This window comes from Danio rerio, chromosome 17, assembly GCF_052040795.2.
Source record: "Danio rerio strain M-AB ecotype USA chromosome 17, GRCz13ab, whole genome shotgun sequence".
NCBI classification, from domain to species: Eukaryota; Metazoa; Chordata; class Actinopteri; order Cypriniformes; family Danionidae; genus Danio; species Danio rerio.
In genome coordinates, this window is record NC_141037.1 from 8780312 (window position 1) to 8798218 (window position 17907).

The 17907-nt window shown below is 39.9% G+C and overlaps 1 protein-coding gene across 1 annotated transcript in view; it reads left to right on the top strand.

Moving 5' to 3' along the window:
* Positions 1 to 1841: 1841 nt before the first annotated feature.
* akap12a (A-kinase anchoring protein 12a) overlaps positions 1842 to 17907 on the top strand; it is a 34457-nt gene continuing 18391 nt past the window's right edge. The window contains exon 1 of the mRNA XM_087289687.1: positions 1842 to 2412. Coding sequence (XP_087145813.1) covers positions 2293 to 2412 — 120 coding nt within the window. The 5' untranslated portion in view covers positions 1842 to 2292. The remainder of the gene's footprint in view (positions 2413 to 17907) is intronic.

Here is a 17907-nt window from a genome sequence, read left to right on the forward strand (position 1 = left end):
GTTTAAGTTTTATAAACAACCAATAATGACTTCTAGTTGATCATTTGGTATCAGAAGTGGCTTAAATGAAAAGCAAAGACCTCTAGATTATGCTTATTTCACCACAATAAAATATAATCATGCCTTGATTTTTAATATTTTATTAGATCAGTAAGGTCTGACTTTGCTTAGACAAAAGTCTTATCACTTAACAGAAATAATGTCCAGTATAGAATATAAAGTCATGCTGCAGTGGAAAAAGAGTTAATATTGTGTCTGACTCCCATGAGCTTAGAGGACTGCATCCACATTTCTCTGAAATGACTCAAATCACTTACTAATAGTCATCTGGAAAGGCAAAGAAAGCGTTCTTGCAGGACTCCCAGAGTTCATCAGGATTCTTTGGATTCATCTTCAATGCCTCCTCCATCTTACCCCAGACATGCTCAATAATGTTCATGTCTGCTTACTGGACTGGCCAATCCTGGAGCATCTTGACCTTCTTTGCTTTCAGGAATTTTGATGTTCAAGTATGAGGAGCGCTATCCTCCTGGGGAATTTTCCCTCTCCTGTGGTTTGTAATGTAATAGGCAGCATAAATGTCTTGATACCTCAGGCTGTTGATGTTGCCATCCACTCTGCAGATCTCTCACACGCCCCCATACTGAATGTAACCCCAAACCATGATTTTTCCTTCCCCAAACTTGACTGATTTCAGTGAGATTCATGGGTCTATGCGGATCCCAATAAGTCTTCTGCAGAATTTGTGATGATCGGGATGCAGTTCAACAGATAATTCATCAAAAAATCTTCTGCCACTTTTCCAAATCAACTATAAGTCAAGTTATTATTTGTTGCTCTTACAACTGGGTTCAATACAAGACTTTTGTCAGGTAGTGTACAAGTTCTATAGTATATACAGGGGTCGCCACAGCAGAATAAACCACACACTATTCCAACATATTTTTCACATAGAGGATGCTCTTCCAGTCACAACCCAGTACTGGGAAACACCTATACACTTTTGCATTCATACACTACGGCCAATTTAGTTTATTCAGTTCACTTATAGCACATGCCTTTGGACTGTGTGGGAAACCGGAGCACTCGGAGGAAACCCATGCGAACACAGGGAAAACATGCAAAGTCTACACAGAAATGCCAACGAGCCAAAGCTGGAACTCAAACCAGCAATTTTCTTGTTGTGAGGCGACAGTGCTTACCACTTTGCTAGCCCATGAAATGAGTTTAGATTTTTGTTTCCTGATTATTTAATTTCCTTATGTGACACCAAATTTGACCATTTACAAGTTTTAAAAACGACATAATAAAAAAGCATTTGTATCTTTTCATTCATTCATTTTCTTCTCGGCTTAGTCCCTTTATTAATCCGGGGTCGCCACAGTGGAATGAACTGCCAACTTATCCAGCAAGCCCTTCCAGCCGCAACCCATCTCTGGGAAACATTCACACACTACAGACAATTTAGCCTACCCAATTCACCTGTACCGCATGTCTTTGGACTGTGGGGGAAACCGGAGCACCCGGAGGAAACCCACGCGAACGCAGAGAGAACATGCAAACTCCACACAGAAACGCCAACTGAGCCAAGGTTCGAACCAGCGACCTTCTTGCTGTGAGGCGGCAGCACTACCTACTGTGCCACTGCCTCGCCGCATTTGTATCTACATCCTTAAAAATAAAAGTTCCAGAAGAATGTCTTTAAAGCAATCCAACAGAATAACCAGGTTAACTAATTTTGTTGTGGTAAAGAACCTTTTACAAGTTAATTTAGAGAAAAGTGGGCTAAGCCTTCCATGAATTTTCTTCGTAGAATCATTGATTTAGTTTTTTTTTTTGTTACACAATCTAAGAGTTGAAGGGTAAAATTGAGTTGATTTGTTTACACGGGTCCCATGAGAACATTACAGCATTTAAAGTTATAGCTTATTCCACATAGCATAAGTTAAAGCCTCTAGTTGGCTCTAATGCAATCAATGAATGGCCTATATATAAACCAGTGCGATGAATATAGAAACATAATTATGAGGAAAATACGTGCATTGTCGAGTTTTTTTTCCGGTCATCCCAGGACTCTGCTTCTCTGTCCCACTGATGCGTCGAGGCGTTCCGGTATGTGTGTTCATGTGATGCAGGGAGGATGTGTCCTAAAAGAGTTTGCATCGAGCCAAACTGCATCACTTCTGAGTCCGACCACCGCACAGCAAGCATCTGTGGATATCCCCCCTTTCGCTTTGCATTTATATCTGCTGAAAGAGAAGCAAGGGCAGAGAAGGAAAGCAGGATTGTGAAATGGGAGCTGCGACATCATCCGCGCGCCGGGACAGCAGAGGTGAGGAGGACGCGGCCGCGGAGGAGCTCACTGCAGCGGGGAGCGATGCTCCGGAAGACGGCAGTGCTGCGGATGACAAGGTAAAACCGTAAAGCTCGCCTCCTGCTGCAGAGAAATGCTTTAGAAAGTTTCAAATGCATATATATGAATCTAAGGACAAGCATGGGGCTGTATGTCAAAACAGAGTACATAATACACATGCATCCCCTAGGCAGGACTGTTTTAAAGGGATAGTTCACCCCAAAATGAAAATGTACTCACCTTCAAGTGGTTTCAAACTGAAGATAAGATATTTTGAGGAAAGTTGTAAACATTTAATCATAAGTGTGGGGAAATCTAACACTCAAATTACTCTAATTGGGTAGTTTACTTTCACTACATTTTTAGTGCTGGATCGGTACTTTTACTCCAATTTCCTTCAACCTTCAGCCACTTCATTTTTTCTTGTCTATAAGAATTGGCTGAGTAGAAAAATCATGCGATTCCTGTCCGAAAATAGACAGTAAATCACTTTATACAAAACAAAAATGGGCGCTATCTAAATGCAGCAACCCGCTTGAAAGTATTAAAGGTGTCCAAGAAGATTTCCAAAATCACCACTGAATGAAAGTCAATAGTTGCATGTTTCCATTCTAAACTTCAAGTGGTTTCAATATTTCATGAGTTTCTATCTTCCGTTCAACTCAAAAGAAGATGTTTTGAAGAAAACTGGAAACCTGTACACATTAGTGGAAAAACCAAATACTATGAATGCAATGGTTACAAGTTTCCAGCTTTCTTCAAAGTATCTGAAAGAGCCATAATTTGATTTAATAAAATTTATTAATAGTGCTCAAATAGCAGTTTACACGTTATGTTTAGTTCTGTACATTCGCTGACTTTACCCCTACTCTTTTGTTTGTAATGGTTTGCTCCGCTACTGTTTTTGGTTATATTACAAAATTTGACAGCGAAAGGAAGACAGAGCAACACCATCTTTTGAACAGAGTTTGCTGTTATGCTGGTTGAGAATTCAGTTAACATCTTTACTTGGAAAGAAACCAAAGTCAATATTGCCCGACTGATTTCCTGAAATCCTGATAGTACAGTCATTAAGGTTTGAAAAAAGTAAAGGAAGAGTAAATGACAGAAATGTATTGAGTGAACGACCTCTTTAAGGTAGCGTGATGCTCAATGTTGTGTAGGCAGATGAACTAACAATTTGGGATTTATGTCACAAGAAAAAATAGTGTACAAAAACTGTAGTGTTTTTTAAGGCATATACTGTTGAAGTCAGAATTATTAATTTAAAACGGCTTTTATCCTAGTCGAAATAAAATAAGACTTTTCCAGAAGAAAAATATTATCAAACATATTGTGGAGATTTCCTTGCTCAGTTAAACACCATTTGGAAAATATTTTTAAAAGACGAAAAAAATTCGAAGGGGGCTAATAATTCTGACTTCAACTGTATATAGCAAAGTAATTTTATACAGTCTGTTGTGGTAACTCTATAGCTGCTATGATTATATAAAGCTTATTGTAATATAAACAATGCAATGCTATATTTTCTACAACTATAGGGTATATAACAAACTAAAGATTCTGTTTTTTTTTGTTTGTTTTTACAGTATATCAGTTTACTATAGCTAATACTACAGTATGCCATAGAGTCTAAAACAAGCTGTGACGTTTTAACATTGGGTCAATCATGGGTTTCTTATTTGAGCCAACACTGAATTCCTGCTGAGAAAAAAACAGCTTAAACCAGCCTAGGCTGGTTGGATAGTCAACCAGCCTGGTTTTAGAGTGGCTTTGGCCTTTGCAGGGTGGTTTTCAGCCATTTCCAGCCTGGTCTTAGCTGGCCAGATGACCAGCTACAACTAGCTATGTCCACCTTAAACCGGGCTGAAAATGGCTGAAAACCAGCCAAGAATCGCCAAAACCCTTCTACAACCAGACTGGTCGAGCGCCTAAAAGCAGCCAAACAGCTTAGGCTGGTTTAAGCTGTTTCTTCAGCAGGCCTAATACAACACAGCAATATTTAGAGTGTGGCATTCTTTATCAAACTGTATATATATATATATATATATATATATATATATATATATATATATATATATATATATATATATATATATATATATCCGCGATTTTGGTTGTCTGAAACTGCAGGGGACAAATAAGATACGCAGATACAATTAAGAGAAGCAGCATGCAGAAGCAATAATATCCTCATTTGATTATTATTTTTTTAAATAGGAGAAACAATAAATGTGAAAAAGTGACCTTTTTTTGTTGTTGTTGTTTTTCTTTCCTAGAAGGCAGCACAGCAGATTTTCAGATTTAGCCATACAATGATTTCTTACATTTAAATGAACATGTTTTTTTTTTGGTAAAAACAATAGTTTTCAACAATGTCTATAAATTAAATATCCTCACTTATCCTCACTCATCCTAACATTTATTAATTTATTTTTTTAAATGACTAATAAAAGCTAAAGGAAGATTAGGTGACTGTCCTATTTACACTCATCGGCCACTTTATTAGGCACACCCTACTAGTGCCAGGCTGGACCCACTTTTCCTTCAGAGCTGCCTTAATCCTGCATGGCATATAGATTCAACAAGGTACTGGAAATATTCCTCAGAGATTTTGGTCCATATTGACATGAAAACATCACACAGTTGCTTTAGATTTGTCGGCTGTACATCCATGATGCGGATTTAAGGTTTTCTATTAGCTCGAACTAGGCCATTCTCCTTTGAACTCTGGCATCAACAAGGCATTTGCACCCACAGAACTGACGCTCACTGGATATTTTCTCTTTTTCGGACCATTCTCTGTAAACCCTAGAGATGGTTGTGCATGAAAATCCCAGTAGTTCAGCAGTTTCTGAAATACTCAGACCAGCCCGTCTGACACCAACAACCATGCCACGTTCAAAGTCACCTAAATCACTTTTCTTCCTCATTCTGTTGCTCGGTTTAAACTGCAGAAGATTTTCTTGACCATGTCTACATGCCTAAATGCATTCAGTTGCTGCCATGTGATTGGCTGATCAATTTGCGTAAACAAGCAGTTGGACAGGTGTACCTAATAAAGTGGCCGGTTAGTGTGAATGTTTGGCCTAAATTCACTTTACTGATCTATAAGTGATAAACAGTCAGATTTCAGCAGTTCAGATTATTCAGCATAGTTTTCTAAACGTTAAACTGATTGTGATTTGCATTTATTTCTATGTTGAAATCACTCGAATTGTCATATTTCTGCTTTATTTTGGCTGGTTTCTGTCGTCGTGTGGTATAAGAACTGTAGTAGTAAGTCATTTTTTTGGATAAAATCATGCACATTTTAACATTATTATTTTATTATTGGAAGCAGAATAATTTAATAACACTGATAACCTATGCATCCCTCAAGGCCGACAAAGAAACTTTCCATTCTCTGAAAATGAAGCGAAATTAAATTACACAAGGTTACTCGCTGCTACACGGCTCCTCTTCATGTGGATTGAATTTCTAGTTTGACCTTTGATGTCTGTTTGTATGTTTGGATTATTTCATTGCATTAAGTGAAGGTTGGAAATTTTAAATGCAATATTAAATTTTATATTGCAGACCATAAATTTAATTTTATCAATGCAATTCCACTTCTTTTAGTATTTAGGCTTATCAGTTGTTTTATACTAACGTGTGCATATATACTGTATCCATTACTATATATGATTTAGTTTTATAGATATTGCAAGGAGCTAAACCCGTGTAACATTTACATTTGATTTGATTAATTTATTTTCGAACAGAAATATCATACATGAAATATCATTAACAAAACATATATTTCAACATGGTTGAAAATAGTGATGAAGCACAAGCTTATTATTTTCCCACCCCACATACCCCACAACCACATACATCATTAGTCTATTACTTAAACTTATTTCTTCTTTTACTCATCTCTTCTTTTAACATGAGACATATTTTATCCTTTTGGCATCTTGGACAAATTATATGTTTGATTCCATTTGTACCTTTACATTTTGTAACATAGACCCCCAAAATACAGTACTGCAAATAGGCATTAATTAAAATTTCATCAAACCTTTCTCAATTTATCCTTTTTCAATCACCTTCATCATTATATTCCTTTAATAATATACATTAATAGTATACCTAACGTGCATTTGCGGCAATGAGAAAAGCAATAATTGTTTTATTATTAACATACATTTTATATATAATATGGCATGAAATTGGCTTTGAACAATGGTAAACATTAATAAATGTACAGTTGTCAAAATTATTATTATTAGATTTTTTCTTTTTCAATATTTGCTAAATGATGTTTAACAGAGTGAGGAATTTTTCACAGTATTTCCTATCATATTTTAGGTTAGGTTATTTTAGGTTAGGTTACTTTATTTGTACCCAAAGGTAGATTTGGTTTGCAGTCAAGAGTCCTCCTCTCATAACAGTGCCACACAAAGGAACTCACATAGTAACAACAACAAATGAACAATAAGACATAATAAACATAAAAAGACTTATAAAGAAGAAATAAATAATCACTCACCCCTGAAGCAACACAGACAAAAGTATGATGAATGCATGGCGATAAAAGCCAACAGTAGTAATTGTAAAAATATATATTTTTAAAATGGGTATTTGTTTTATTTATCTGTACATTTGACTTTTTAATGTTATATTAAAGTAATTGTAATTTAATTCAGTAATGTAAAGATGTTTCTGTTATTTAATTTTGTACAATTTTGTTTCCATTTGAAAACATTCTTCATTTCTAGTTGTTGCTAGATTGCACTGTATACTGTATCTCAGTTGAAAAATATAAATTTCAGCATTATCAGTAATCTGTGTGTGCATTTTTCTTGACAATAAACAAGTCATCCCACTTGTTTATCGTATCGCATTTGTAAACCGCAATTTTGACCTTAAAAATTGCAATGTGATATTTCTCCCAAATCGTGCAGCTCTCGTGTAGGGGATGAGCAGTGTCAATTCAAATTGAATTTGTGATTGTCTTTAGCTGCCTGGTGTACACAGCCTGCATTTGTATGATTGCACACTTTCCACAGTCTGATTTGTGCTCATCTGTGTGTGAGCAGCCTTCCTAAAAACAACATCTTTTGTCGTTAAAATATTTAACTGAAGACATGACTCCTCACACCATCTGACAAAGTCAATAAGTACTGGACCATGACCTGTTTCATTATTATGAAGTTGGCTGACAATAACAGGTCATCTGGAGTCTTATTTTTTTATTTCGGCTGGAATAAAAGCAGTTTTTAATTTTTTAAAAAACATTTTAAGGTCAATATTATTAGCCCCCTTAAGCTATATTTTTTCTGATTGTCTATAGAACAAACCATCATTATACAACGACTTGCCCAATTACCATAACCTGCCTAGCTAACCCAGTTAAGCCTTTAAATGTCACTTTAAGCTCAATATAGAGTCTTAAAAAATATCTACTCAAATATCATGTGTGGTCACCATGGCAAAGATAAAAAGTAATCAGTTATTAGAAATGAGATCCTAAAGCTATTAAACGTGTTGAAAAAAATCTCTCCGTTTAACAAACTGAGTCAAATACAGGGGGGCGAATAATTCTGACCTCAACTGTACTTTGTAATATTTATAATTAATAATCAGAATTACAATTTCCATGGAATAATTCAGTTGCAGCCTTAGTGCACATTAATGGCCAAAGATATTTGTAGTGCTCTTATTCCCAAAGGACTGTAGGAATTTTCTCCTACTGTGTGGTGTGCATTGATTTTTCCATGTAAAACATGATGAGGTCAGCTACGGTTTAACAGGAAGTCTGTGAGATGGCTTTTAGTCAAAGGAAAGCCATCTGAAACTCATGAATGTGTTCATTTATTTTGTTTTGTTGGTTATCCCTAGGGCCACCTTCATCGTTGAGGTTGGGTGCTTAACAATCAGAAAATGTAAATGTCAGAACATATTGTGATAAACTTCGTCAAATGTTTGGGGAAATCCTTAACTTGCATGCACTTCAATTGTTTTTGAGTGAGCAGCGCTGACTTAAACGTTAATACAACAAACTCAATGAGATTGTTACATAAAATAATATATAAATGCATAAGAACTACAATGACAAACTATTTATGGGGATTTACATTTGCAAATAATCGACATTTTAACAATAAACCTATGAGGTTGTTGTTGTTCATTATACATAGTTTATGTTTATTCATTGTTACCTAAACCCAATAAGTTAAGGTAACTCAAACCATTTGAGGAAACCGACTGCAACAAACCATTTGAAGTTAAAAAAACTAATCCTAATTAAAGCTGCAAGCAGCGATGATAGGGACCTCGCACCCGGGCTCACCGCCGCCCGGTGGCCTCAGGATGACAGAGAACAGCGAACAGTAATAATTTAAGCCGATATATAAAAAAAAATCTGAGAAAATCACAGATTTATGCCAAATTTCCTCCTGTCAGCAGGTGGCGCTATAACTGTGACTCACGATTGGCATGTAGATGTCTTCAGGAGAGGAAACTTATCAACCATGTGAAGTTTCAGGCAGATCGGACATTGTTTGGCTGAGTTATAAGCCAAACTGCCTTTTGTTAGCAGGTGGCGCAATGACAGACTCAATGTTGTTATGTAGATGTGTTCAGGAGAGGACTTTAATCAAACTTGTGAAGTTTCAGCCAGATCGGACTTTGTGTGGTTGAGTTATACTGCAAACTACCATCTGTCAGCAGGTGGCGCTATAACTGTGACTTAAGATTGGCATGTAGATGTCTTCCGGAGAGGAATCTTATCAACCATGTGAAGTTTCAGGCAGATCAGAGATTGTGTGGAGATTGTTTTATAAGACAAACTACATTCTGCCAGCAGGTGGCGCTATGAAAGACTCAATATTATTATGAAGATGTGCTCAGGAGAGGACTTTCATCAACCATGTGACATTTTAGGCAGATCTGACATTGTGTGGTCGAGTTACAAGCCAAACTTCCTTCTGCCAGCAGGTGGCGCTATGACTCTGACTCAATATTATTATGTAGATGTGCTCAGGAGAGGACTTTCATCAACCATGTGAAGTTTCAGGCAGATCGGACATTGTGTGGCCGAGTTACAAGCCAAACTACCTTCTGCCAGCAGGTGGCGCTATGACTGACTCAATATTGTTATGTGGATGTGTTCAGGAGAGGACTTTTATCAATCATGTGAAGTTTCAGGCAGATCAGACATTGTGTGGTTGAGTTATGAGGACTTCCTGTTCCATGGCGAAGCGTTGAGGTTTGTCATGCCACCACAGACACACCCCTTTACAAAAACTCTAGATCTTCACAATATATCATCTGTAGAGCTTTCAGATGACACCACTCTATTTTGGTGCTGATACGGGAAAGTTTGTGGAAGGAGTTTGTTACAGTGTCAAACATGTCATTTCCTGTGGCCAGCAGGTGGCGCTATAACTGTAACTGGATATCGGCACGTAAACCTGATCAGGTCAGGACTGTTATTAAATGTGTGAATTTTGAGGCAGATTGAATATTGCATGCCTGAGTTATAATGACTTCCTGTTTTGTGGCAAATCATCAAAGTTTGCGAGGCCGCCACGGACACGCCCATCGATGAAAACTCTAAAGCTTCGCAATTTAACATCACCAAGGCCTTTAGATGACAAAACCCAATTTTGGTGTCGATTAGATAAAATCCCTAGGAGGAGTTCGTTAAAATACAATGCCTGGAAATGGCAAAAATGCCACTTTTTCGCCACAGGAAGTTAAAAATACCCGACTTCCTGTTGGGTTTGAGATATGGCTCCAAGAGACTTTTTCGTATGTTTTGTCATGTTTGAGGTTTGTGCCAATTTTCGTGCATGTGCGTGATTCGTAGATCGGGGGCTCGTCCGTTTAATTTTTCTAGGGGGCGCTGTCGAGTCATTTTGCCACGCCCACTTCAATATTGTTATGTGGATGTGTTCAAGAGATGACGTTTATCAACCATGTGAAGTTTCACGCAGATCGGACATTGTGTGGTTGAGTTATAAGGACTTCCTGTTCCATGGCGAAGCGTTAAGGTTTGTCATGCCGCCACGGACACGCCCCTCGGCAAAAACTCTAGATCTCCACAATATATTATCACTAGAGCTTTCAGATGACACCACCCAATTTTGGTGCTGATACGATAAAATTTGTGGGAGGTGTTTGTTACTCCGTAAATCATGTCATTTCCTGTGGCCAGCAGGTGGCGCTGTAACTGTATCTGGTTATTGGCATGTAAACGTGTTCAGGTCAGGACTGTTATTAAACGTGTGAATTTTGAGGCAGATCTGATAATGCATGCCTGAGTTATAACGACTTCCTGTTTTGTGGCGAATCGTCAAAGTTTGCGAGGCCGCCACGGACACGCCCATCGATGAAAACTCTAAAGCTTCGCAATTTAACATCGCCAAGGCCTTTAGATGACAAAACCCAATTTTGGTGTTGATCGGATAAAATCCCTAGGAGGAGTTCGTTAAAATACAACCTCTGGAAATGGCAAAAACGCCACTTTTTCGCCGCAGGAAGTTAAAAATATCCGACTTCCTGTTGGGTTTGAGATATGGCTGCAAGAGACTTTTTCGTATGTTTTGGCATGTTTGAGGTGTGTGCCAATTTTCGTGCATGTGCGTGATTCGTATATCGGGGGCTCGTCCGTTTAATTTTTCTAGGTGGCGCTGTCGAGTCATTTTGCCATGCCCACTTCCGAAGCCCATAACAAACGTAAATTTTCGCCACTTCTGAGGCGTGTGCAAAGTTGCGTGAGTTTTCGGGCATGTTTAGCCCCTCAAAACCGCGATTCATTCCGCGGAAGAAGAAGAAGAAGAAGAAGAAGAAGAATAATAATTAAAGCTGCAAGCAGCGATGATAGGGACCTCGCACCCGGGCTCACCGCCGCCCGGTGGCCTCAGGATGACAGAGAACAGCGAACAAAAATAATTTAAGCCAATATTTATATAAAAAACCTGAGAAAATCACAGATTTATGCCAAACTTCCTCCTGTCAGCAGATTGCGCTAAGACTGTGAGTCAAGATTGGCACGTAGATGCCTTCAATAAAGGAATCTTATCAACCATGTAAATTTTCAGGCAGACGAATATTGTTTAACTTAGTTATAAGCCAAACTTCTGGTTGCCAGCAGGTGGCACTATGACTGTCAATCAATATTGACATTTAAATGTCTTCAGAAGAGGAATTTATTCAACCATGTGTAGTTTCATGCAGATAAGACATTGTGTGGCTGAGTTATAAGCCAAAATTCCTTCTGTCAGCAGGTGGAGCTATGACTGTGACTCAATATTGGCATCTAGTTGTATTCAGGAGAGGACTTTTATCAACCATGTGAAGTTTCAGGCAGATCAGACATTGTGTGTCTGAGTTATAAGCCAAACTACCTTCTGCCAGCAGGTGGCACTATGACTGTGTCTCAATATTGGCTTGTGGATTTCTTCAGGAGAGGATTTTAATCAACTATGTGAATTTTCAGGCAGGTCAGGCATTGTGTGGCTGAGTTATAAGCCAAACTTCCGGTTGCCAGCAGGTAGCGCTATGACTGACTCGATATTGTTATGTGGATGTGTTCAGGAGAGGAATTTATTCAACCATGTGAAGTTTCAGGCAGATCGGACATTGTGTGGTTGAGTTATAAGAACTTCCTGGTCAATGGCGAAGCGTTGAGGTTTGTCATGCCACCACGGACACACCCCTCAGCGAAAACTCTAAATCTTCGCAATTTAACATCACCAAGGCCTTTACATGACAAAACCAAATTTTGGTGTTCATCGGATAAAATCCCTAGGAGGAGTTTGTTAAAATACAACGCCTGGAAATGGCAAAAATGCCTCTTTTTTTTCAGCAGGAAGTTAAAAATATCCGACTTCCTGTTGAGTTTGAGATATGGCACCAAGAGACTTTTTCGTATGTTTCGGCATGTTTGAGGTGTGTGCCAATTTTCGTGCATGTGAGTGATTCGTACATCAGGGGCTTGTCCGATTAATTTTTGTAGGTGGCGCTGTCGAGTCTATTTGCCACGCCCACTTCAATATTGTTATGTAGATGTGTTCAGAAGAGGACTTTTATCAACCATGTGAAGTTTTAGGCAGATCGGACATTGTGTGGTTGAGTTATAAAGCCTTCCTGTTCCATGGCGAAGCGTTGAGGTTTGTCATGCCGCCACGGACACGCCCCTCTGCAAAAACTCTAGATCTTCACAATATAACATCGCTAGAGCTTTCAGATAACACTACCCAATTTTGGTGCTGATACGATAAAATTTGTGGGAGGAGTTTGTTACTCCGTAAATCATGTCATTTCCTGTGGCCAGCAGGTGGCGCCATAACTGTATCTGGATATCGGCATGTAAATGTGTTCAGGTCAGGACTCTTATCAAACGTGTGAATTTTGAGGCAGATCGGATATTGCATGCCTGAGTTATAAAGGCTTCCTGTTTCGTGGCGAATCATCAAAGTTTGCGAGGCCGCCATGGACACGCCCATCGACGAAAACTCTAATCCTTCGCAATTTAACATCGCCAAGGCCTTTAGATGACAAAACCCAATTTTGGTGTCGATCGGATAAAATCCCTAGGAGGAGTTCGTTAAAATACGACGCCTGGAAATGGCAAAAACGCCACTTTTTCGTCGCAGGAAGTTAAAAATATCCGACTTCCTGTTGGGTTTGAGATATGGCTCCAAGAGACTTTTTCGTATGTTTTGGTGTGTTTGAGGTGTGTGCCAATTGTCGTGCGTGTGTGTGATTCGTGGATCGGGGGCTCGTCCGTTTAATTTTTCTAGGTGGCGCTGTCGAGTCATTTTGCCACGCCCACTTCCGAAGCCCATAACAAACGTAAATTTTCGCCACTTCTGAGGCGTGTGCAAAGTTGCGTGAGTTTTCGGGCATGTTTAGCCCCTCAAAATCGCGATTCATTCCGGAAAAGAATAATAATAATAATAATAATAATAATAAACGGAGCAATTCCAATAGGGCCTTGCACCGTTCGGTGCTCGGTCCCTAATTAAAGCTGCAAGCAGCGATGATAGGGACCTCGCACCCGGGCTCACCGCCACCCGGTGGCCTCAGGATGACAGAGAACAGCGAACAGTAATAATTTAAGCCGATATGTTTAAAAAATCGGAGAAAATCACCGATTTATGCCAAACCTCCTCCTCTCAGCAGGTGGTGCTATGACTGTGACTCAAGATTGGCATGTAGATGTCACCAGGAGAGGAATCTTATCAACCATGTGAAGTTTCAGGCAGATCGAACATTGTTTAGCTGAGTTACAAGCCAAACTGCCTTTTGTCAGCAGGTGGCGCTACGACAGACTCAATGTTGTTATGTAGATGTGTTCAGGAGAGGACTTTTATCAACCATGTGAACTTTCAGGCAGATCGGACTTTGTGTGGTTGAGTTATAATGCAAACTACCATCTGCCAGCAGGTGGCGCTATAACTGTGACTTAAGATTGGCATGTAGATGCCTTCAGTAATGGAATTTAATCAACCATGTGAAGTTTCAGGCAGATCGGATGTTGTTTGGCTGAGTTATAAGCCTATCTACCTTCTGCCAGCAGGTGGCGTTATGACTGACTCATAACTGTTTTGGGGATGTGTTCAGAAGAGGACTTTTATGAGCCATGTGAAGTTTCAGGCTGATCTGACTTTGTGTGGTTGAGATATAAGGACTTCCTGTTCCACGGCGAAGTGTTGAGGTTTGTCATGCCGCCACGGCCACGCCCCTCTGCAAAAACTCTAGATCTTGACAATATATCATCACTTAAGCTTTCAGATACCAGCCCACCAAACTTGGTGCTGATACACAAAAAAATTGTGGGAGGAGTTAATTACTCTGTAAATCATGACATTTCCTGTGGCCAGCAGGTGGCGCTATAACTGTATCTGGATATTGGCATGTAAACGTGTTCTGGTCTGGACTCTTATTAAACATGTGAATTTTGAGGCAGATCGGATAATGCATGCCTAAGTTATAATGACTTTCGGTTTTGTGGCGAATCGTCAAAGTTTGCGGGGCCGCCACGGACACGCCCATCGACAAAAACTATAAAGCTCCGCAATTTAACATCGCCAAGGCCTTTAGATGACAAAACCCAATTTTGGTGTCGATAGCATAAAATCCCTAGGAGGAGTTCGTTAAGATACAACGCCTGGAAATGGCAAAAATGCCACTTATATGCAGCAGGAAGTTAAAAATATCCGACTTCCTGTTAGGTTTGAGATATGGCTCCAAGAGACTTTTTCGTATGTTTTGGCATGTTTAAGGTGTATGCCAATTTTCGTGCATGTGCGTGATTCGTAGCTCGGGGGCTCGTCCATTTAATTTTTCTAGGTGGCGCTGTCGAGTCATTTTGCCACGCCCACTTCAATATTGTTATGTGGATGTGTTCAAGAGATGACGTTTATCAACCATGTAAAGTTTCAGGCAGATCGGACATTGTGTGGTTGAGTTATAAGGACTTCCTGTTCCATGGCGAAGCGTTGAGGTTTGTCATACCGCCACGGACACGCCCCTCTCCGAAAACTCTAAATCTTCACAATATATCACCGCTAGAGCTTTCAGATAACACTACCCAATTTTGGTGCTGATACGAAAAAATTTGTGGAAGGAGTTTATTACTCTGTAAATCATGTCATTTCCTGTGGCCAGCAGGTGGCGCTATAACTATATCTGGATATTGGCATGTAGACGTGTTCAGGTCAGGACGCTTATCAAGCGTGTGAATTTTGAGGCAGATCTGATAATGCATGCCTGAGTTATAACGACTTCCTGTTTTGTGGCGAATCATCAAAGTTTGCGAGGGCGCTACGGACACGCCCATCGACGAAAACTCTAAAGCTTCGCAATTTAACATCGCCAAGGCCTTTAGATAACAAAACCCAATTTTGGTGTTGATTGGATAAAATCCCTAGGAGGAGTTCGTTAAAATACAACGCCTGGAAATGGCAAAAATGCCACTTTTTCGCCGCAGGAAGTTAAAAATATCCGACTTCCTGTTGGGTTTGAGATATGGCTCCAAGAGACTTTTTCGTATGGTTTGGCATGTTTGAGGTGTGTGCCAATTTTCGTGCATATGCGTGATTCGTGTATCAGGGGCTCGTCCGTTTAATTTTTCTAGGTGGCGCTGTCGAGTCATTTTGCCACGCCCACTTCCGAGACCCATATCAACCTGCTATTTACACTGCGTTTGGTGTGTGTGCAAATTTTCATGAGTTTTCGGGCATGTTTAGACCCTCAAAAGTGCCCCGATAGGGGGCGGAATAATAATAATAATAATAATAATAATTAAAGCTGCAAGCAGCGATGATAGGGACCTCGCACCCGGGCTCACCGCCGCCCGGTGGCCTCAGTATGACAGAGAACACCGAACAGTAAAAATTTAAGCCAATATATTTAAAAAATCTGAGAAAATCACAGATTTATGCCAAACTTCCTCCTGTCAGCAGGTGGCGCTATAACTGTGAATCAAGATTGGCATGTAGATGTCTTCAGGAGAGGAAACTTATCAACCATGTGAAGTTTCAGGCTGATCAGAGATTGTATGGAGATTGTGTTATAAGACAAACTGCATTCTGCCAGCAGGTGGCGCTATTAAAGACTCAATATAATTATGTAGATGTGCTCAGGAGAGGACTTTCATCAACAATGTGACATTTAGGCAGATCTGACATTGTGTGGCCGAGTTACAAGCCAAACTATCTTCTGCCAGCAGGTGGCGCTATGACAGACTCAATATTATTATGTAGATGTGTTCAGGAGAGGACTTTTTTCAATCATGTGAAGTTTCAGGCGGATCAGAAATTGTGTGGTTGAGTTATAAGGACTTCCTGTTCCATGGCGAAGCGTTGAGGTTTGTCATGCCACCACAGACACGCCCCTCTGCAAAAACTCTAGATCTTTACAATATATCATTGCTAGAGCTTTCAGATAACACCACTCTATTTTGGTGCTGATACGGGAAAGTTTGTGGAAGGAGTTTGTTACAGTGTCAAAAATGTCATTTCCTGTGGCCAGCAGGTGGCGCCATAACTGTATCTGTATATTGGCATCTAAACCTGTTCAGGTCAGGACTGTTATCAAGCGTGTGAATTTTGAGGCAGATCGGATAATGCATGCCTGAGTTATAACGACTTCCTGTTTTGTGGCGAATCATCAAAGTTTGCGAGGACGCCACGGACACGCCCATCAACAAAAACTCTAAATCTTCGCAATTTAACATCGCCAAGGCCTTTAGATGACAAAACCCAATTTTGGTGTCGATAGCATAAAATCCCTAGGAAGAGTTCGTTAAGATACAACGCTTGGAAATGGCAAAAATGCCACTTATTTGCAGCAGGAAGTTAAAAATATCCGACTTCCTGTTGGGTTTCAGATATGGCTCCAAGAGACGTTTTCGTATGTTTTGGCGTGTTTGAGGTGTGTGCCAATTTTCGTGCATGTGCGTGATTCGTAGATCAGGGGCTCGTCCGTTTAATTTTTATAGGTGGCGCTGTCGAGTCATTTTGCCACGCCCACTTCAATATTGTTATGTGGATGTTTTCATGGGAGGACTTTTATCAACCATATGAAGTTTCAGGCTGATCGGACTTTGTGTGGTTGAGTTATGAGGACTTCCTGTTCCATGGCGAAGCGTTGAGGTTTGTCATGCCGCCACGGACACGCCCCTCTGCAAAAACTCTAGATCTTCACAATATATTATCGCTAGAGCTTTCAGTTGACACCACTCAAATTTGGTGCTGATACGATGAAGTTTGTGGGAAGAGTTTGTTACACTGTAAAACATGTCATTTCCTGTGGCCAACAGGTGGCGCTGTAACTGTATCTGGATATTGCTATGTAAACGTGTTCAGGTCAGGACGCTTATCAAACGTGTGAATTTTGAGACAGATCTGATAATGCATGCCTGAGTTATAACGACTTCCTGTTTTGTGGCGAATCGTCAAAGTTTGCGAGGCCACCACGGACACGCTCATCGACGAAAACTATAAAGCTTCACAATTTAACATCGCCAAGGCCTTTAGATGACAAAACCCTATTTTGGTGTCGATCGGATAAAATCCCTAGGAGGAGTTCGTTAAGATACAACGCCTGGAAATGACAAAAATGCCACTTATTTGCCGCAGGAAGTTAAAAATATCTGACTTCCTGTTGAGTTTGGGATATGGCTCCAAGAGACTTTTTCGTATGTTTTGGCGTGTTTGAGGTGTGTGCCAATTTTCGTGCATGTGCGTGATTCGTAGATCAGGGGCTCGTCCGTTTAATTGTTATAGGTGGCGCTGTCGAGTCATTTTGCCACGCCCACTTCATTATTGTTATGAGGATGTGTTCAGGAGAGGACTTTTATCAACCATGTGAAGTTTCAGGCTGATCGGACATTGTGTGGTTGAGTTATAAGGACTTCCTGTTCCATGGCGAAGCGTTGAGGTTTGTCATGCCGCCACGGACACGCCCCTCTGCAAAAACTCTAGATCTTCACAATATATCATCACTAGGGCTTTAAGATGACACCACCCAATTTTGGTGCTGATACGACAAAA